A 23,254-nucleotide genomic window follows, 5' to 3' on the forward strand; every position below is an offset into this window, starting at 1 on the left:
CTTCAGTTTTGACTTCACATTGTCCACAGAGTTATGTGGTGGTTTTTGTTTGTTCTGTAAAGTCAGTTTCACTCTAATACATATTTTGAATCAGACAAAGGATAATACACTTCTGATCCTTCCATCCCAATTATGGTATTTCCAACTCCAGTAATCTAGAATAAGACAATGGAAAGACAGAGACTGGTAATGAAAATACTACCCTTTACAATTACAATACAAAGGTAAAACCAAGAAGAGAATGCAAGTTAAAATATCAGCCCTGCCTTGAACCAGCAGTCCTAAAAGGTTTCTGCACATATGAGGTCTCATATAGCTGATTCACATGGTCTGTCATATCCTGATGGAAACTTACTCTAAAACATATACACATACACAAATATTTACAAACACAGATGTATTTTATATATCTATAAATCTATTCTAATATTTACACAGAGATATATTTAGAGAGGGAGACAGACATAGAAATCCCTACAGTGTTTCTGACAAGGAAACGTTGCTTTCTGTATATGCGGAATTTAGCAGGCTTTTCTTTTCACTGCTTGTGTTATGAAGTGGCATGTAAACATTAAACTCACATAAGGAACAATAAATTCCATTAATACAGTCACCTCACAATTAAGTATTTATGTAGATGCTGCAGAAAGCTCATAGATATTTTATAGCTCCTTGGGGGCTGAATAAAATTAAATCAAAGGGAAAAGGAAATGTGGTGACGCAAATACTCGCCTTTACTTAATCACAATTAATCACAATAAAAGTAAGTAATCTTCTAGCAGTCAAAGCAGCACTAGGGTAAATATGACAATATAGTAATAACCCAGCAGAAATATAAATGCTCCAAGTACAGGCACCCCTTAATTAAAATGAGTTTTTTCAAGACTGTAAACTGCCAAAGGTGGGCTTTCACAGAATCCTTTTTGGGTATTTTACAGAGCAACTGTGAGAAACGACCTTCAAGATCCACTTCTAAACTTCAGCCTTGTTAGTCTGAAACCGTGGGTTGCTGCTCCTCTGAAGTGAGAAGGCTGCCTCTTCACAAGGGGCAACACTCCAAACGTCACTGTCACCACATCACTGCCCAACTGCTTCCCTGGAGCTATCACACAACACAGGCTTTTACAGCTCTGCCACCAGGTACCAAAACTACCTAGCACACCTATTTGGTATGCCCATACATGGCACTGCTCAGCTAATTGGCTACCTGCTTAATTACAACCCCAGGCAAGATGATGTTTTCCAAATGGGTGAAAGTGCAGAGCATCTCCACAGCTACTAACAGGGCTGTCACAACCTCTGATTAGAGTGGTGTAAGCACCATCAAGTAGCTGTTTGTGAAAAACTGCAGCCAAGTGCTATAACCAATACACCCAACTGCTATGAAAGTACAAGTATTCTAAAAAGTACACTTGTGAGTTCTGAAGCCAGAAAAGTTAATTATCTAGTCAGATCATTGATGTACCACAGATCCTTATGCGTGACTGAAATATCTCAGTATCAACATGAGAAATTTGTGTTTCTAGAAGTATTTTTGTGTGTATTCACATGAAAGTTTAGAGCGTAAGATAGAAGCTTCACTCATTTCCCTGATGGAGCATTGAATTACCCACCATCTCATGGAAGATTTGAGCTTCATTTTTAATTTGAATTAACAGTTTTACCTTATAGGCCTCAGCTCTTTTTCTGCTTTTCTTCACTAGAGAAAAAAGTTCCTTGTTTTTCCATGAATATTTTCATAAATCTAATCAGTCCATTTACCAACTTTCCCCCCCCCCCCCCAACCAGATAGGTTACATCCAAGTCTCCTGCTTAAAGATGCTTTCTTAGTCTTTGGAGTAACTTCCACAGCCCCATTCTTCACCCTACAGCTTTTCTAGCATTCTATGAAGGGTACTGAGACCAAAACATCACCCAGTGCCCATGCAATGTGATATGCAGAGGTAAAACCTTATTCACCCTGCAGTTCTGGGGTATGCTAGAGAGATATCAGAGAGGTATGGCCAGGTTGCCCGTAAAGCACAGTGGGTTTTTTCATTAACATCTCAGCTTAAAAGCACGGCTCAAGCTATCAAAACCCCAAAGCCTTCAGCTCTACCCACTTATGCCAAGGAGTGATTAATCTAAACCCTTCTGCACTGGCTCCTCTTCTGCTCACTCCTCTTTCAAAGCACACCAGCCTCTCTCATGCTTTGAGAGCGTGGAAAGGTCTGGTTACTGGAAGTGACTTGCCTTGCCCTGTGTCTACTCCCATTGGGTGTGTCCCTGTAGTTTTCCCTTCTCTTCCCAAGTGTGATAGCCAAATTAGCCTCAGATTTTGTCAAGGTGACTTCAAAATGCGGTATAAAGTTGTAAGCACTGTGTCTGTGCTCTGCAGCATGGAGATTTCAAAATTTGAGAGAAACCCTATAAATCAAAAGTCTGTGTTATTTTAATAGACTTCCCGTGCTAGCTGCAGTCTCTGCAGATTTATAAAACCATTTGGCAGCATGCTACACACCAGTAATTACCAGAGCAGGAAACGCTCAATAATACAGAAATAACTCATAGTCATTACAAAGTATGATGTGAAGACAGAGAGATTTCTTTTTACCTTTTTCTTTATATACCAAATAGAAAAACAAGAAATCTTTACCCCCAACAAAAGAACTGCATGAAACTCTCTCCACAGCACTCCTCAATGCTGACAAATGCCACCAGGGAACCTGCAAAGTTCCCCTAGGGAGCAGCTATCAGACTTGTCCATGCTTTCAGTCCTGGAATAATGGGCAATTCTGCAAAACAGATACCTTGCCAATGTGAACCAAAGAGACAAAAGGGCCAAATTCAGCCCTGTAACAAAGCAGCAGCAATGCTCTTGCCTTCACAACACTGCAAGGGTTTATATTTAGTTTTTTAAAAAAGCATTAGATACATTGCAACCTTCATATAAAATGATCACTCAACCACTCAATTATCACAACCACTCAATTATCACAACCACTTACAGGTATTATGTTGTTTATGCGGCATTTTTAATTACTCAGTTTAAAAAAGGCCAAATTTTGATCTAAGAAGTGAGAGTTTGAGAAAATCTCCTAAGAAACACAACTTCTCAAGCACTGAATCTTTACCAGGGTTTTCCCATCTGCAGGAACAGTGAAGAAGTAAAAATAGATAATAAGGAATTTTACCAGGCCCAAACCACAGAGGCAATGGAAGATGATACACTGTTTGTAGCAAGAAAATCATAATGTATCTCTAGCATATGCATGTGCACCTATTTGCTCTAGATGCATGTATAATCAGCCCTAGTAAAAATTAGAAATCATATGAAGGATTAAACATCAATTGCCTGTCCTCCTACACTTCCCATCCCTCTGCCAGGTCCTGATTAAAACAGAAGGCACAGTAGCAATGGCTGGAAACAGACTTGGATATTAAAATAAGAGAAGAAAATAACCATTTTCTTTTTGCAGCAAAACCTATAAAAAATACATTAGTATCTGACTGTGAACAAATACCACATTCCATATTCTGAAATTAGGAGATCCTTATGGTTTTAACAGGATCTAAAAGGTACAGAAAAATTAGGATTATTAAAACTTGAAGATGCGACAGTTACATTTGATGTTGGAAGTCAGTGTTATGCAAATTATTGTTTAATATCTCTCAGGCATCCCACATTTTATAACTATTTCTCAGTGACTAGGAGGGTTTCACACAATCTTTAAGTGTAATCTTTTGCTAGCTTCACCATCTGGGAGTTCACAGACAGCATTTAATCTTACTGGCTTTTTTCCAAGAGACTTACTGTAAGTCTGTGGCATGTGTTTCTTCTAACAATCAAATTTTGGGGTTATTTTGTTTTTGACTGTGGCTTAAAATAGCCCACTATCAAAATAATATTAGGGAGATCAGGTGTCCAGAAAGCAACAGCATCTTTTATGAGAATAGCTGACAGAACTCCAGCTTCACTAGATGCTCACCCCAAAGTATGCAGAAACTTCTTCAGAAATGAACAAATGCAGAAAACTTCGAACTTCATGCAGATAAACCATTAAAAAACCAAACTGCTGGTAGAACATAGGGCACCTCATCAGACAAGAAGAGCATTAGTTGGTGAGATTATGCAAGAAAGGGCAGACTAGGAATGAAGGGGGGCAAAGAAGGAGAGCAGAGTATAATTACAAGTCAGGCCATAAATCGATTACACATCTCTAGGGATATTCCTACCATTATGCATATGTTTATTTCTAGCTTTTTCCATTATGCATATCCAGAGGAGTTACAGTGAGTTTGATTTCTCAGGTCCATTTCTTATAAGATTTTTCTTTGTTTTGTTCTGGATTTTTGGGGGATTTGGTTTATAATATATCAGAAAAAATAGCCAGAAAGATGATAGGAAGATATGAAAGATGAAAATAGTGTTACAACCCTTCACCAACTGCCTGGAGCAAAGTGTCTGGGTGTAGAGTCACCCACACAATTCCTACTGCTCTGGACAGAGTCTACTGTATTCAAAGCATACATAAATTTCAAAATTCCTACAGCTCTGCCCTCCAAAGCATTTATTAGAAACAGTATTGTCTCTGCCCAAGGCAGAGTTGGAGTGGGAGTTGGAACTGGATGATCTTTAAGGTCTCCTCCAACTCAAACCATTCCATGATTCTCTGATTCTATTCTGGAACAGTTCAGTTTCAGATTATTTTATTTTTGGTTGGTTGCTGTTGTGTGGGTGGGTTTTGTGGTTGTTGTTTTTCTTTTGTTGGTTTTCGTTTTGTTTTACTGGTTGGGAGTTTGTTCCTTACAAAGATTTTGGTAAGAATGATGTGGCAGACAAGGAATGTGAGTTTAAGGTAAGTGCAGCACATGAGTTGCATATAACACTCGGCTCCTGTTTCAGATGCCTGCTAGTTTTGGGGATAAGGATTTCTTGATCTGTGGTCAAACCTCAGCAGTTTGACAAGGTCTAAGAAATCAAAGCATGACAACAACCTCCTTGTCCCCTAATGCTCCACAGATTAAATGTAAGCACAGCTACACTGGACTTCACAGACTACAAGTTGGCTGAGGAAAGTAACATTGTCTCTCTTCAGATGGAACTCTTCTGTTTCATGCTGAATTGCCCACAACTAATTAAAAGGAATAATGATCAACACAATTCACGAAACATATCTGTCACACTGCAAGATTAGACAAGCTGCAAAAAAGAGCAACTTGGCCTTCTAATCTCATACAGTACTCAAGTAAATTGGCAGCACTCAGATATAATTACAAGTTTTCCATTTTATTCAACTATTGCAAACAAACAGTGCGAGACTTCACAGGAGCAATTTCATGGGAAGGGCCAAAGGAAAGCAATAAGCAAAAGAAAACAACACTTTCAAGAACACAACTACCTCCAAGTATGGCAACCTGCTGGGCACACTGAATAAGGAAAACTTGGTTTCAGACACAGCTCATGGGTTTGTTTTCTTTAAAAACCTGTCTAAAATGGCTTTTTTCAAAACATCACCTAATAGGTCATTACCAACACATACAGATGAAATCTACACTCTCAGCTGTGGCGCACATTCCTCAGCTGCTAACACCATCTAAGGCAGCTGCTCACACAGGAGGCCCCTATTTGCAACAAGGAAACACTAATAATGGTCCTAGACTTCAATAAGTTGTGAAATTCTTATGTTCAGATTTCTAGACCAAATTCCTATTCACAGCTAGTTGAGTGGAAACTTTATTTTTTAGCTACACTGTCAGACTACTCTGCCATTCAATGGACATATTTCACTCTTTTGTAACAGGAACTGCATCCATGAAATATGGAGGACAAGAGGGATAGAAGGCAGCTTTGCAGTCACATCACCGCTTCACCTCTTTATTCAGAAGAAGATGTCCTACACAGCACATGGAGAGACTGTGACTAGTCAATGCTTTCTATAGCAAATCCTTCCCATCAGCTGCAGACCACCACAGATAGATCTAGTCTCCACTCCATAGCCATGCTACCACTGGCTTCCTTGTCCACAGAAAATAACATCGCTGTTGCAAAATGAAAGCTTTTATAGCTCTGCATCTCTGGGCAGCAGAGCATAACGTGAACAGACATAGGCAACAGGAAGGACCCTTCCTACAACCCATCCAAAGTTGATCAAGGGTATGCAGAGCTTATACAGCTACCTGGAAGTATATTATTTCTAATACCTCAAGTTACTGTTCAGATTTCATGCTGTTTCCCAAAACAAGTTGGAACTCTTTCACCTTTGTTTTTGAGCCTCCAACCACACTTTGTCCCATAGCCCCACAGATGTACATTTTACTTAGCTAAATTTGCACAGTTTACCAGGTTTACTTTGCTGATGAATACTGGATAAGTGCTGAATTGCAGATATGCATAATGCATTTTCCCTTGTTTCACACACAGGAGAATAATAGCTTATGAAGAAGTTCTAGCAGGAGCATTCCCAAACAAGCTTATTTTGTGCCTCATATATGAAAACTCTCATCTCTCTCCACAAATTCCTAACATGCTTTTAACTTTGGTTAAGATAAGCTCTCTGGCAAAATGCTCCAATAGCTCCATATGTGACTTAGATCCCTCACTGCACCGCGAGCACCAAGCGCTTTTGTACTGCAAGTGCCTTTCTCTGCTCAGAAAACAAATCCCACCTGCTCTAATGCCTTGAGAGTATAACTATTTCCTTGTCAATACTTTAGCTCCTCCAGGTCTTGTTAAACGCCTTACAAGGGGAAGTTTTCAGATTCCATTCTTATTTTCAAAGTCAACAGCACCTTGCTGTCCTCCAGACTGAGCTATTTGTTCAGTGATTCTTTATGACTAATCCATTCACTGGTCATGGATGTTCCATGCCTTCTAACATGCCTTCTAACCTGCGGCTTGTTTACCATAGTAGGTGTGAAGTCGTTTTTCAAACAGTAATCTTGCAGCGCTGGGGAAATCAGTATAGAGCCCCACAGGTCTGTGATGCTTCTGAGGAGCTGTGACTTTCAACAAGAGAAGAAAAAAAAAAAAAGTATCTGGATATATTTCTCCTGCCTTTTTGTTTCCAAAATGTATGTTAAAATATTACACAAGAACTGAAAGACAAGGAATAAGATGTTACATGATGCCAATATCTAGCAGTAATTATTTTTCCTCAATTCTTTTCTGGGGAAAAGTTCTTATTCTGGAATACCATAAAATAAGCACATTCATCTTTGAACAAAATAAAAATTGCCTCCTGCAATGTTTAAATATATACTACTAAAATGAAAATACTGCCCACCATTTAAAGAACTTTTTTCTTTTTTAAAGGAATTTCTCCCCATGGCGAAAAACTACATACCACTTTGTGGTAGTTTGTGCTGCCACTTTTGTTTTCTTTTGCAGTCTACATGGAAGGGCCGTCTCCTACCTTTTGGTATTTTCTCTGTGTACTGGTTTTGGTTGGGACAGAGTTAAATTTTTTCAAAGTAGCTTGTGTGGGGCTCTGTTTTGGATCTGTGCTGGAAACAGGGTTGGAAATATAGAGATACTTTTATTATGGCACTGTAAGGCTTACACAGCATCAGAGCAAACTTTTTGCTTTCTCACCCCATCCCACAAGTCAATGAGCCGGGGATGCACAAGGAATTGGGAGGCAGCAGAGCCAAGACAGCTGACTTCAACAGATCAAAAGGATATTCCATATGGCATCATGCTGGCAATAAAAGTTGGGTGCAAGAAAAAGGAAGGGTGGGACATTTGGAGTGATGGCATTTGTCTTCCCAAGTCACCATTATGTGTGATGGGCCCTGCTCTCCTGGAGATGGCTGAACACCTGCCTGCCCATGGGAAGCAGTCCTTTAATTCTTTGTTTTGCTTTGCTTGCATGTGCAGCTTTTGCCTTACCTATTAAACTGTCTTTATTTCAACTGATGAGTTTTCTCACTTTTACCCTTATGATTCTCTTCCCAGTCACACTGTGGGGGAGTGACCGAACATCTGCTGGTGCTTAATTGCTGACCAGAGTTAAACCACAACACTCTGGATTATCATTCCAAACAACAAAACTAAACAACTTTGGAAAAATTTTCTCAACAGCTCAGTTTGTGCCCTACTAATTGCACCTGCTGCATAGGTGGGAGAAGTAAGAAGTTAATTCAGGAACTACCCCAACCATGGCAGAGCAATCCCCTTAATGCCCAGTAAACACCTGTCATGCAGCAAACATGAAAAAGTTCTCTAATTCAAAGAAAAAAGAGGAATGGAAGAAGATTTTAGGTTTTCAAGATAGCTGTCTTCAACTTTAAATACCTTTAAATCCAGGGTCTTGGGGCTTCCCGGACCACATCTTTAGCAGACTTCTTCGGTATGTCCTAATGGACTGAGTTCTGCCAGTATACTCTAAGTCACACAGGGAGGCATTATCTTTATTGCTGTTTATAGCTTTTTATTTTCTGTCATAGGGACTTACACTCCTGTTAAACCTCTCTCCCAACACAAAAATATTTAGTCTGCCTTCAGAGTGCTCTCTCTTGGCTTTTTAGGGTTCATTTTTGTTCCCCTCTTTCAACTCCTCTATGTTCCCTACTTGTTTTTTTCCAGTCCTTACTCCTCTTTAGCTCTGCCCATGATTAAGGGTGAACACAAAGTGTTTTAAATGTAGACTTTCCAGAGGCAACCCATTTTCCACTATCACATGCTTTCTACACTCTAAATTATAGAGGGGTAACTGTATTTTCAAAACAGGTACTCATGTAACTCTACTACAAATTACCCTTGCCAAACAGCACTACACTTCTCTAAGATTAAATTCATCTTATCTTCTAGTGGTTTCATGTTCTCCAGGGAATATGAAGAAATTTCCAAGGGAAAAAACCAGAAATTCTCCCTTTATTTGATAGTGGGAGGAGCTTTGACTTTTTTTTTTTTTATGCTGGTGAAAGGCACTCACCTATTTGATAGCTTGAAGAGGCTTTCTGGCCTTAGAGAAAGCTGTGAGAGAGCACAGCAGTTAATCTACATACCAAACCATCAGGATTGTAAGTGCAAGAGGGGCAGTACCTCATACCACATTCAAACTTTTTTACTTGTAAACAAGGCAGTTCCAAACAACCTCTCAAAACACCAACCTGGCTAAGCCTATAAATTTATAGGATTAATATTGCAACATTTTATTCCTACAGCATCATCTCTCCCAAGCATTTGAACTATTGTGACAGGATCAATACTTGAGACAACTCAACACAGGAGACAGAAGTCAGTAATACCCCTTTTCAGTGAATTTGCTCCCACCTTGCAATCCTTGTGAACGGAATCAAGCAGCTGTATTACAACTTGGCCAGGCATCCTTCCAGCAGTGCCTGCATACTCCCTCTCTTCCTAGGATTCTGGGGGCAGCTACCACCAGGATCTCCCTGCCCCAGTGCCACTGCTGCCACGTTGGCAAGAAAGGACACAAGAAGAAGGGGAACCTGATAAGAAGTCAAGGAAAAACCTCAATTCACACGATTTCTCTAAATTGAAGAATCTCAGATTTGCTGCCTGAACATAAAACACAACAAGTCCTTTGACCACATCCTTGCCAGAGTTGTACACTACAGAGGGTTCAGGCAGTATCTGACTCTAAGACAAGGCACATTTATTCTGAATTCTCCAACAAACAGACAAGAAACCAACAAGGTATTTTCCTGCCTTCTCCCTCATTTCCCACTAGGCTGAGCTGGTGAGGGCAACACTTCCTTCTCCCCAAATTATGGCCATAGGGAGCATTGAACCTTTGAGGAAAACTAAGCGGCTGAGGTTGCGTTTTGCCTTTCACATGAGAGGATGCTGCCCTCCATCCCCACAGCAGTGTGCTGTCCATGCTCACACTGGCACAGGCCATGGCGTGCTCCTCTCCTGTCATGGGAGCTTCTGCCTCTGCCCTTCTCCAGCACCCAACAGCGTTTCTAACAGTTCACACTGGCACTCCTGCAGAAGTCCATCCTCTCATTCCCTTAGCACTAAAAAGAAAAAGACATGCCTCGAGGGGGAGAAAAGATCTCCAGACCGTTCACTTCAGGCAGAAGCTGCAGCTTTTATTAGAGACACAGCTCTATCCCTGGTGTGCCTTAAACCAGCCATGCCACCAGCCCCAGCAGCAGCAGCAGTCACTTCGCAGCTGATAACACCATCCCAATGCAAATCTCTGGGCTGCAAAGCCCTGATGAACCATGTGCAGTGTGCATCAAGTTGTCCCATGCCCATGTTTATACACACACACCTGAAAGGATTATGCTCATTCTCTCTTTCCATTTACATGCTCTTAGTTTCAAATTTTTAAATTACGCTGTGCAACAAGAACTAGAAACTTACTGTTGGCTATGAGGGTTTCTTCTTCTCTTCATTCCAGCACTTTTCCGAAGACAGATGAGCTGAGTTACCAAAATAGTTCCTTCTCCCCTCTACAAAAGCACTTCACAGAACTAGCTTGTGATTTAGGAATCAGACACTTTTTTAAAACCAAGCAAGAATGGAATTACAGCTAATCACATTAGCTTATAACATTTTTCCTCTCTAAAAGAAGGATTAAAGGCAGAGATGGGGAACTTCCCACATTCCCACACACCAGCTGCATTCTTCCAGACTCAGCTTGCTGAACAGCTAATAGAATTACCATCCACAGACCTAGGATTTACAGGGATTACTCTGGAGAGGTTGCCAAAGGAACTAACTGGACTGTAATTCCCGGTTTTGCACTACCAGAAAGGGACAGAAAGACCTTAAAATGACATTGAGAAGCACCCCAGAGAGACCCACGGCCTGAAGAAGTTGCCATCTAGATTTTGTAAGGGCTGTGGAAATATTTATCTTAAAGTTTATTGAGAAGAACAACAAAATGAACTGAAAGCCCATGTCTGGAGATGTGATTAATGAGAATAGTGAAAAGGTAAGGGAGAGGGAATTGCCCTCCAAGACTCATGCTGATGTACATTAGTTTGAAGAGATCAGTATATGTTTTAATGCCTTATCAATTCCTGCATTATGGTTGAGAACAAGTATGGCTAAGTTCTAATCTTCAAATTACTAATGAAAATACATGGAAAACATTTTTTTTTTTGTGCTCAAAGGGGAAGATGAAGGGGATAAAATTTTCTGTTTACATTATTCAAAATGCAAGTCACTCATATCAAACCAAACATACATAAAATTTTGACCTTTTTCATGACATAAGCAGCAATAAGCACTGAGATTAGATTATTATTTTCCATTTCCAAATACCAAAATCTAAAGCCATATTCTACCCTCCATGGCACCACAAATAAAATACAGGTTTCACTGTACAAGTTTTAAACTTTCTAAAGGATAAACACTGCAAGTTTGAACTTAGGAAATTAGAATTTTCTTTTTTCCCCATTTATTTTCAAGCATGTGAGCTTTCTCAGACAAGACCTCTACAAATAAGGTCAGCAAAGAGAAACAAAAACTAGTTCAGATAAATCTAGTTTCAATTCCAAACTTTAGTATTCATTAATGAAACAAAGATTCTTAATCAAATTCAGAAAAAAAAGCACTTTCTTCAAAATGATGATTTAAAATACACAACCAGCAATTTAAGGACTCTAGCTTTACTGAAAAGCATCACATTTAATTTGCTGAACAAATTAAAAATCCAAGACCCTCACTCAGCCTGCCAAGGCACTTGCACAGAGCCTTGGAGCCATGGAATTAACAGTGGGAAGGATGTGATGGGACAGAGGAAGAGGCACTAAGCTCCCCCACCGTGGCCATTGAACCCAAGGGAGTGCAAGCCTTCACACCCTGGGGTAGGAGCAGAGCTGTTCAGCTGCTTCATGAGCCTGGTCAGCAAGGCAGGAACAGGAGTCTGACATGGGGGTCCTTGCCTTTGAAACTGCTGAAGAGAACCCTGCTCTCATTTACAATGGTTGGGCCTGAATTAGTTTAAGGAGTGCTCTTTCCAAGCAGAAAGAAAAAGGTTGCTGCCCATTATTAAGTTTCACAGCTTCTTGCCCTCTCCTCCCCAGACAGGCAGCAGAGATAACAAATCAAAAATAAAAAAGTCCAAAAGTCCACAACCAACAATAACTTCCAAAATAACTTCCCTCAAGAGAGAAGTGGAGGAGAAAAAAAAAAGAAGAATAATTTTTAAAAATATTAGTGGGACTGGGGGGGGGGGGGGGGGGGGGAGGGGGAGGGGGGGTGCGGTAGGGAGAAAGAGGAGGATGTTGCCCAAACCCACCTTTCACTCAAACTGTCTCAAAACTTAACAAAACCCATGGGTTCACATGGTGACCTGCCACATCTGGAAAATACAGGATCTCTGATGAACAGCAAAGTAACTTACTTTGTCTCTTCACGAGACTTCTGCACAAAATGGAGCGCTGCCCAAGTTGTAAGAGCTGGAGATGTGTCCTCAGTCCCACCTCCAATGTAAAACTCCACCAAGGACCAGATTGTTAGTTATGACTGACAGGTATTTTACAGCATTACAAACATGCACTACGCATCATCTGTTTCTGAGGAGGTCTCTAACGCATACCTAAAGATAGAAAAATCATACTTGGCCTGAATGAATCAATGTTGGCAAGAAGAAACAAAAAGTGATCTGCTGCAGAACTTGGCTGAAGCTGAACCCTTTTTGCTCCTTGCAGGGAGTTTGGAAAGCAGAAATTATCATACCAGCACACAAAGGACAGAGAAATAAATTAGGGAAATCCAGAAGGGCTCACAGTGGGGAGCAGAGAGGAGTAAAAACTTCACCTCTTATCTGTATCTTTATGCAATGGTGTAGATACACAAAAAAGAAAGCACAAAAGGCACTTAGATATGGGACCAGCAGATGAAGAAATTAACTGCTAAGACTTTGGAAACAGAGCTATGCCTATAAAGGGACAGTCTCACAGACCTCTAGTTCTGGTTCAAGGACATTTTGCCGCAGGATTTCTAGAACAGTGGTGTGCAGGATATCAGGTGCAACCCAAGCTCAGTGTATTTCTCCCCTTACTGTAGCAGAATACCACCACAGAAAGCATAAAGGCAATGGTACATGGTCTTCTACCCTTCCCCTCTGACCCTTTCTCCCTGAAATCAGACAAAGCTGGCTGTCTCAAATCACAATTTCAATGTCACTATTGTTGCCTGCAAAAGAGCCTGAACAGCATCAAAACAATCAGTCAAGATCTACTACACCTTGGGGTAGCATTTTAGAAAGAAGAAAGATGGATGGGGAGAAAAACGGTATTAGAAATGGTTATTCACTTTTAAGCCACAGTCAGCACCTGGACCTCAGATATGCTTTCATAAGAGGGAAAAGTGCAGAGCCTACAGGGTCTGACATTGTTCACGGAGTTGAAAACAAGCTGGCATTTTGACAAATGACCGTGATGGACAGACAGATCTCCCCACACCAGAGGAGGGAGAGACTGACTTGGTCTTGGGGAACCAGACCCATTCAACTCCTGTTTGTCTTGGAGATGGTGCATTTAGGTCTCCATTTGGGCCACACAAGATTTGCAGTTCTATCAAGCAAGAGGCTCTCTGCAGACACAGCACTGCCCATGTCCCTCTACATCAAGCAGCTCCAGACTCCCTCAGCAGATTGTCTCTCCCTTAAGCCTCACTGTGTTGAATACAGATCTCAAGCAATGAGTGAAGCTCTGTATTTGCCACTCTGTTTCAGGCCAGAAAGTTGCCTGCTGGCCACAGCTCCCTAAAACCTCTTCTTAATTTGAGTTTCTCTCTTAAACCACTGTAATTGCTAAGTTATGTGCAGGGTCCACATTCTGGCATTCCCCAGTTATGCATTGACCACATACCCTCCTGCACTGTCTACTGCACTTGCTAATGCTGACTGCCTCAACTTGGTGTTATTTTTGTCCTTCTCCCACACAGACTCCAGCAATTAAACCACACTGTGATCAAGAACCACAGACATCCCTTTGGCTGGCTTTACACTAGCACTGCTTCTGCCGACAAAATACTGCGCACAGAATTTGTTTGGAGAATGTTAAACTCTTCAGACAAACACTTGCCTTACGTACAGTACTGGGAGGAGGAATCACACTTACCTCCATCCATTTTACGAGCTTCACCTATTGAACAGCTCATGCAGCATCAACAACTTAGCAACCATGGCACTTATCACCCCAAGTACAGCTGGCAGTATCTGCTAGACAGCAAGTGTGCTGCTGGATGAGGGAGAGAGAAGTGAAGAAGCCAAAAGGCTTCAACAGACCTGCTGGCCATCTCCTACTTGCTGGACCCTCTGTAATGAGCATGCAATAAAACTTCCACCTCATGTCAGTTGGATTTGAGGGGCAAAGCAGTTCAACACAAGCTGGGAGTTCTCTCACCAGCTCTGCTCCCTGTTTAGCACCCCAAGCACTTGAAAATGTGACCTACTCCACCTGACCTCTGATAAGGAAACCACACTAAATAATATGTGTATTACAACTGGGCATCCCAAAACATACTCTACCAAGTAAATGTGACTGGCTAAATGGGAAACAATTCTTAGAAGTCGCCTTTCTCTTTCTGTTTAAGTAAAAGGAAGAAAAAATCATTAGAGACAACAAAAGGCACAGTTAATATGAAGGTCCTGCTGTCCAATAGGACCTCTTGCAATTTAGCAAGTTCAATCAGAACAGAAATCCACTTATAACAGAAGTGGATAAAGATACAGGTTAGATGTAGTTCAGGAGCCTCTATCTTCTTTGCAAAAGCTGCTCCATCACAGACATAGCACCTACTCCAGCTCCATGCCACAGCAAAGCAGCTATGCCTGCTCTGCCTAAATTATCTCCTTGCACTCATTAACAGCACTCCCCCACTCCAAGTCTTATTTGGGATTCAGCTCACAAAGCTGACTTAACCCATCCCTAAACCCACAAACCATATTTCCTTCTCAAGCAGCACACAGATCCCAACACAGGAATGACTTGTGTTTTGCAGCACTGCTTCCTTTCAAGGTCAAACTAAGCATGTTTCATTTGATCACATTCACAGGCTCACAGCAGTTCACCCCAAGGGGCACAGCCCTGTCAGTTTACTTTATGCCATGATAATAACTGTGCCAAGCTGTTCCCACTTACACCTATCCCAGGTGATGCAGCTGCAACAGAGACAAATGAACAAAGCTGGAATGTTTGCAGGTGACATCTGCTGGCTGCCACCTGTGCCAAGGCAGAAGGGCCCAAAGGAAGGCTACCTGTGAGGGCTTAGTCATGCTCTGGTGTTAGAAGCTAGGACCATGGTCAAGCAAGCCTTTCAGAAACATGTAAGACAGCACTAGTCTTAAGCCTCTGAGGGACTAACAATACGAGACAGATTAGAGGGATGAATTTCATATTTGCCCCGTTAGGAATCACATTTGTGCAACTAGATAGTAATAAAAATACTTGAGCACAATTTACCTTTTTTATCCTCTTTCTATTTTTCTCCTTTTAGCCCTGTAAGTTCTAAGAAATCAGAGGCCATATAGGAAAAGCCAAGTACACAACAGCAGGAAAAATAACTCTGTAATCAAAACAGAGAACCTAAAACTTGACATTCATTCTCCACATTCATATAAAATCTCTTGCCAAAACTTATCCACATTGCTGCATTTTTTTCACTTGAAAGAACCAGTACATTTACACGTGTACATTTTTCTCCAAGCTTTTTCTGAAATTATTACTTGCAATGCACTTGGCAGATTAGAGGCATTACATAAACATTAGATGCTATAGCATGAGGTCTTACACAAGGAAAGGTATTTCTGAAGCTCTTAAAATTATCATGGGGTTTCTGTAGGCTGTTTTATATGAAATAAGGCTTAAACAAGAGCCAGGCAATATATATTAAAGTTAGCATTATAATATGCATAGAAGAATAACTCATACAGAGGAAGACTGTTCAGTTGTCTCTAGCTACATGTATTTGACTTAAGTTTTTAGTTCATCCATCAAGTCCTACTCAGTCTTATGTTCTGAACTACAAAAAGAATAAAAGAAAATATTTTCATCTAGACAAAGAGAATTGCAAACAATTTTTTTAAAGTTTAAAAAGGAAAATAATTCATTATTTCTGTGTACATAACTTGACAACCGAACAGAACAAGACAAAAAAATCCGAAGTACTCCTTTCCTCATGAGTCTCATCCTCCTGAAATTTGTACCAAACAGAACACACACAAGAAATGTGTTTACCGATGGGGTATGAATCATGCTCCCAGGTGAGGGTTAGAGAGACTATCACTTCCAAGTCACAGGAGCAGGACTGTGGTGTTGTTATCTTCTATTAATAAGAAGCAATGGGGATTAGAATTAACAATTAGTAGTTGCAAGCCCTATGCCATCCTCCAACACCAAAATATTCAACTCAGGAGAAGCATTTTCTGTGTTTTGCCTTACCTCAGCTCACAGACGTGTTAAGCTTTCACCTGCTTCATAACATTATTAAAATGCTTACCATTTGAATAACTAGCTTGGTCTAGACATAACATGAAAGGTAGAAGAATACTTCTGGGTTATCTTAACTCACCAAAGTATTTATGATCACTTAAAAATGCTGGAAAATATTTTAATAAAAACCTCCAGTTAGTTCCCACATAGATTCATTTGCTACGAGTTAAGTAACATAGCGTGAGAAAACATGATACCATATCATCAGCCTTACAAAATATCCAGTACTCTGAGAAGGGAAAGAAAAAAAAAAATCCATAAACTGCCCCCCCCCCCCCCCATTAATTTTGAGCTGTAACAACTTGCCACTGTAATAATGCTGTACAAGGACACAGTCATCATACTTCACCTACAACTCTGCATTCATTAGGGGTCAGTAGCCACCAACACCACAGAGAAAATGCAATTTCTACTACAGGCCTGCAGAGCAGAGAAACCACAGTATCTCTGAACTGTAACATTATGGAAAAACAGCCCGGACTTTGTCTCATCAAACAAAAGGCACTGCTGGGATAATAAATTGACTTTTTAAGCCAAAAAAACACCCATACCAGTAAAGTCAAGTTTCTTGAAACCTATTATAACTCAGAACTGCAAAGGTATCGGAAGTGTCATTTAGAATTTTTCAAAAAATAAATTAAAAAGGCAGGCAAAATTGTCTTTTGCATGAGGACACAGACAACATACAATTTAATCTTTTCCCCCTGTTCCTTAAGTGTATTTCATAGTACCTTTTGAAGTTCTCCAAAGAGATGGCAGAAAGGCAATAGTAAAGAGGAACAACAACTAACTATGGTCCCATCTGCAGGATTCATTCAGCAATTGTAGAAGAAGAGCAATCGTAGTACTAGATTCAGACTGTAAGAATATACATTCAAAATGGATGGAAAATGACTAAGCTTGTTTTTCTACCACAAAATGCTACTCAGTTGCAGTTTCTCTGCAACTCCACCAGTATGAGCAGCAGGCTAGCTCTTTGTCATTTGCAAATTTAGCATTTATTTTACCATGCCATATGTACTCAAGGGAATTCACCCAGGAGAGGAAGGCTCTGGTCCACCCTGTTCATCCTCTGCCTTCACAGAGGAAAAGGTGAAAAATAATATTCTAGGTAGAGTTTAGATGCAGTGAATATCATCTGAGTCATTTCACATTACATACTCTCTGCTACTGCCTTCACTTTGCCAGTTACCCAGAGCTGAACACTGGGGTTGCTTATCAGCAGTGCTGCAGGGAAGAGGTCACAACACACTGGAAACAGCACAGGAAGGGACCAGAGAAGAAACTTCCCTCCCAGTAACACGGCAATCCAAGCAGAAGCTCAAAAACCAGCTTGTGGGTCAGACAAGGGAAAGCTCTAGAGGAGATCCCAGTGGCCTTGGGTGTGCAGCTGCTTGCAGAAGAGAGGTAGGGCAACAAGTAAATAAAGTGTGAGGCAGGATCCCTCCCACCCTGCTTTACTCAAATAAATCACTTAACTTTTCAGAGAGCATAAATCTTCTTACTCCTCTGGATTAAAGGAAGACTTAAAAGAAGGTTTGTTAACAGACTACCCTCTCCCAGGGTCATTCCTGATGCACGCCAGCTAACCACATGTAGAAAACTACATTAGGGACACCCTTGATTAAAAAGGAAAAGTTTATTTCTAAACAAATTGATACCTTTAAAGAAAATTAAAAAGCTTACTGGATGTGGGATACAATTTTAATTTCACTTCTATGGAGATTGACAAATATTAGACAAGTGTCTGTGGTGTAAGAATATCTCTTTGAAACACGGCCTTTTGCCATCCTGTAGGAGGTGAAATGAAATTCAAGGTCTCAGGGCTCCTATGCAAAGAAGAGGCAGCAGGACAGTCATTTCAGAAGAAAACTTTTAGGCTGCTTACTAACTAAGGAGAACTGAGTCCCTGTGATTCCCACTAAAATGTCAGGAAGCCATGATATTTTATCCCAGCACCCAGTATGTTTCTGTAGATTTCATTTGCCTTCCTACATGTTTTTCATAATGATCGCACCATTAAAAGAGGGAAAGTTAATAATAATAAATAAAGGCTAATTTACATTTCACTAATATCACAGAGTTAACTAGGTAACCTTAAAAATGAGTTAAAATATATGACATGAATGAACAATATTCCAAAAACACCCATTACAAAAAATGTTCAGTACAAGAGGAGGACAAAAGTGGGGTGGAGGAGAAATGCTTGGTCCAGAGGAATAATTCAGATGAACAGGCCCATACCACACAGATGCTATGGAAAAGAAATAATCAACAGGGTGAACTACTTTGTCAGTATGTCATTTAGTAAGAAATACTAATCCTCAGGAATCTCCTTAAAAAAAAAAATGCATATTTTGTATGAACTTACAAACTGCTTCAGTCTGGCATGGGAACCAGGTCCAACCCCAAAATGACTTCTCCAGCTTGGATGAAACACCAACACGACTACATCAAGGAACTCCAGTATCATCTGTAAACTGACATGTTTTAGAACTAAAGAACATGAACAATACAAATGCTTTCCTGAAACTCAGCCCCCAGGTGACCTATCCTCAGAGCCAGAATTTCTTCCCAAAGATAGCGAGACAGATGCTGGTGCTGGGTGTGGAACATAAATCCACTGACTCAAACCCTGCTGTGCAATGGCTCACATCAGAGCAGACACAGTACAGGTGGCACCACACTCTCCTTGCACCTTCTGGGCCAAATCCCCACCTTCTAAATCTACAACAAACCTCTCATTAGCTTCAGGCAGTAAAAAAATCCCTGTGTCTATAGGCATCCCAACCAACAAAACACTGAAATCACTTTTGCTGATTTGCTGAAACATGAAAACATAGCAAAGGCTCCGGGAAGCTGCACCTTGGCACACTGCAGGTATGGCATGTCTTCTCTCATGTCTTCATACCAAAGCAAACTATCAAAATGTGACCTAAATAGCTGACCTTTGTGTTACATCATAAGCTGCTTGTGAAGACACCAAAGTTCCTCCTAACATGCTCACTTGTATTGTAACAAAAGGCAAACATTGTTCTGATAGTTTCCTTAATAGAGACACTAACAAAATGCTAAATAATAGCATGAAATTACTTTAATCCCTGCTTTCCCCAAGCCAATAAACTTCAGAAGGTGATAATACCATCTTCCTGGTACTTTTCCCATCTCTTTTCTCTACCTAACTCAAACCTGTTTCAAAAAAAAAAAACAAAAAACATAGTTTCAACACCTATCTCCCAGCAAGTCTTGCAGTTATTACAGAAAGCCTGCTAATAGCTCTGTATGAGTAAAACAAATAAAAAAAAAAAGATCATATTTTGCAAAATCTGAGTTTGTCCATATTTTCTTTATTCTTTAATGCTTCGCCTGTCTGGAAAACAATGCAATTTTGGTGGCACTGCTTTCCTCTTAGCTTCTCCACAGGGAGCATTTTGAGATCTTCTGGTTACAGTGAACTCCAGTTTTGGAACATAATATACATACTTCTGGCAAGAGGGTAGTAACACACTTACTAGTTCTCTCTAACACTTACCACCTTTCCCTTAGATCTGCGCCACCAGCACTAGAGCCAGGAACTGCAAGGGAAGGGGATGAGACAAAATACTGAAACCAACCAAACAAAAACAAACAAAAAACAAAACAAAAAACAAAACGAAAAGCCACCAGAGACAAAGCAAAAAGGCAACTTCTTTTCACACAGATAACAACAGGAACTGAAAAAATGAGTGACTTTTTTTTTTATGCCTCCCAATTAACCAAGCTGCTCAAAGCTCAAGAGGGAAGAGCAACAAGTATATGAAAACAATCCTGGTATGTTCTGCTTTCATGACCCACCAGAGCCATTTACTTTATGTCCAAACACTTTCTCTCATCAGGTTTCATCAGCAGGGTCAACAAAAACTTCACTTTCCAATACCCACATTTTTCTGCCCCAGCAGTCTCAGGTGAAGCTCATGGGATGCACACACCTGGGAGCCAGAGAACTTCCCTTCCACTTTGTCACCAACTTGCAATTACAGTTACTTGCCGAAAGCCACAGAACTTCACCTAAGCTAAAAATAGCAGCATGTACTTATTTTGGTAAGGAAGTGCTTTTTAAGGGACTATTATAGTGGCAGAACAATTAGAGCTTATTTTTAAATATTTAAACTTACAGTTCATGGGGAATTTGCTCAGTAACCTATTCAAATTTTTATTAACCTGAGGAGAAAAATCCAATTTAAAATTCTTTAAATCTCTCATTAAAATCTCTTTTAAATCTCCCATTTCAGTGATGGGATCTCAACAACGGGGTCCCAATTTCAGGATTCAAATGATTTCAGCAATGATATGACAATCTTTTAAAGACAGCTAGTGATTGCTCATTAACAATGTGAAACCTCCACTGGTTTTTATGGGAATTCATATATGTCTGAAGACTGTACAAAACAACACGTGGTCTGGAGGGGCTAATTTAGTAACTTCAGTAATCTCTGAGCTGGTAGCAACATGGGTGGCCAGACATGGCCACCAAGACTTAGAAGCAGTAACAGAAAGAAACCAAACACTGAATCCTGCGCCCAGAATCCTCAAGGAAAACAATGTGCCTACCGATAAAGGCATCAAGTGCAAGGACATGCTTTGCCTCTGCAGCTACTCCCACTACCAGCTGGATGCATCCAAATGAACACTGCCTTTCTTCTGGCTGGCAAGGCTACAGCCAGGTCCTGATCAACACCCTCTAAAATAAATACCATTATATGAGTGAGTCAAGGCAACAAACCATTTGGAAAGCACGGTTTGGGGGCTGGCCAACTGATTTTTTTTTTTCTTTCAGCTTGGAGCTTGTGGTCCTCAAGCGTCTCCCCAGATATGTGGCCAGTCACCCACCACCAGCGAGCACAACGGCGCTCAGGTCCACAGGAAGGTGTGTTCCAAACTCCGCACACTGCCTATTCCTGGGCAGCGGGAACTATTTACACACACACACACAAACCAAACCGGGTTTCCTACCAAAAGCCCTTTTTATTCCAAGGTCAAGGACCGAGACTGCTGTTCACCGGCGGGTTCCCCATCCTTGGCCCCGGACCCGTCACTACGGGTAGGGGAGCCCGGCGCTGCCCCCGGCCATCCTTCGCCGATGCGGGTACCGGCCGCTCCCGCGAGGACTTTCAAGGGCGGCTGACCGTCCGCATCCTGGGGCTCCCAGGAAGGAGTCACCCAGATACAGAGCTACGGCCAGGGCCGGACACACGGCGCCAGGGATGCTGCTCCCCTCCCCCGGCATCTTTCCCCCGCTGCTCCCGCTGCCCGCGGCGCCGCACAGGCCCCGGGCTGCGCTCCCCCCCCTCCGGCAGCGCCGGCACCCGCCGGGGGCTCCCTCGGCATCGCCGCTCTCGCCGCCGGTGCGCCCGGGAGCGCGGGCAGCGGGCTCGGCCGTGCTCCACCTGCTCCCCGCGGCGTACTCACTCCGCGTAGCCCGTGGTCCAGGGCAGGCGCCGGGTGTCCTTGCTCAGGATGAGGATGGGGCGGGCGATGTGGTCGGCGGAGCACTCCACCTCGTCCGGGGACAGTCCCAAGAACTCGGGTCTCCCGTAGGGGAAGCGGAGGGGCAAGTCCGCGCCGCTGCCGTGGTCGGCGCCCGCGCTGCCAGCCATGATGCCGCCCATGAAATTGGCCACGGCGGACTTCACCCTCGTGAGCATAGTACCCCCGCCGGCGGCGGCAGCGCCGGGGCCGCCGCGCAGGGCGGGGAGCGAGGCGCGCCGGCGGGCAGCGCAGCGGAGGCGGCTCCGGCAGCCCCCGCCGCGCTCCCGCAGTGGGGACGCCGGGCCGCGCGGACCCGGGCGAGAGGACGGCGGGCTCAGGGGCAGCCGCGAGGCCGAGGCCTCATTGCAGGGTTCCCCCCTCCCGGCGCGGCGCTGGGTGAACTCAGCCCGGCGGCAGCGGCTGCTGAGTCATGTGATAGCGCGGCTGGATTCGCCCGGGCGCTTCCTGCTCCTCCTGCGGCACCGGCGGGCTCCTGGCACACGCCGGGCACGGGCGGCCGCCGCCCCCGCCCGCCTACCCGCGCTGGGGGCGGCCCGCGGCAGGTGCGCGGCGGGCGGGGCCTGGGCCCCGCGGGGCCGCCCCCGGCTGCCCGCAGCGATGCGGCCGGGACATGAGGCCGGGACCCGCGGTCGTGCCCGCGGCCGCCTCCGGGATGGGATGAGCTTCCCGGGAGGCAGTGCCCTCGGAGTCGCTCGGGGTTCCATTACCGGGGGCTGGAGATCGCCGCCCGCAGTGCGCTGTCCCTGCTGCCCCTGGGCTAAGCCAGCGCCGTCCATGCCCCGGCAGAGCCCGCTGATTTACTTGCCTTTTCCTCCTCAAACACGCCAAGGATATTTTCCCCAGGAGGCCATTTGTTAGAAAGAAAGAGCCTGGGGCAGTGGCGGAAAGCGAGCCCTGCTGCCGTGGGTTCCCGCTGCCTGCCGGGCGAGGCCGGGGACGTGCCCGTCCGCCGGTAGCGGTGACCGAGGGGCAGCCCCCGCGCTCCTCCGCGCACTGCCGGACGTTTAGGATGCTAAAAGCAAAAGTGAGGGGGCCAGATGGAGCCTTCATGGAGCAAAAGGAAAAGGACGGGGCCAAAAATCTCCAAATTTGCGGACATAGATGTTTTAACCCCTTCTTCTCTTGTTGTGTAATTTTGACCAGGTCATGCTCTTTCACAATAAAAAAAATATAAAATTGGGAGGTCTCTTCCATGTGGTGGTCACCCAAAGGTGTAGAAGGGTTGCAGATTTGGGTGTGCCAAAGTTGAAGAAAATGTAGAAGTGGAGCAGGAGCGTATAGGAAGTTTGTCCTCTGCAGTAAGGCTTTGTCTGAGCCCTGT

The 23,254-nt window shown here is 42.9% G+C and overlaps 1 protein-coding gene across 1 annotated transcript in view; it reads right to left on the reverse strand.

Annotated features, from left to right (window-relative positions):
- The window catches only part of PPM1H (protein phosphatase, Mg2+/Mn2+ dependent 1H), a 123,547-nt gene extending 101,459 nt beyond the window's left edge, over window positions 1-22,088 (reverse strand). The window contains exon 1 of the mRNA XM_062491973.1: window positions 21,853-22,088. Within this exon, the coding sequence (XP_062347957.1) occupies window positions 21,853-22,088 (236 nt within the window). The remainder of the gene's footprint in view (window positions 1-21,852) is intronic.
- Between the last annotated feature and the right edge of the window lie 1,166 nt (window positions 22,089-23,254).

This window comes from Cinclus cinclus, chromosome 4 (genome assembly GCF_963662255.1).
Source record: "Cinclus cinclus chromosome 4, bCinCin1.1, whole genome shotgun sequence".
Classification (NCBI taxonomy): Eukaryota; Metazoa; Chordata; class Aves; order Passeriformes; family Cinclidae; genus Cinclus; species Cinclus cinclus.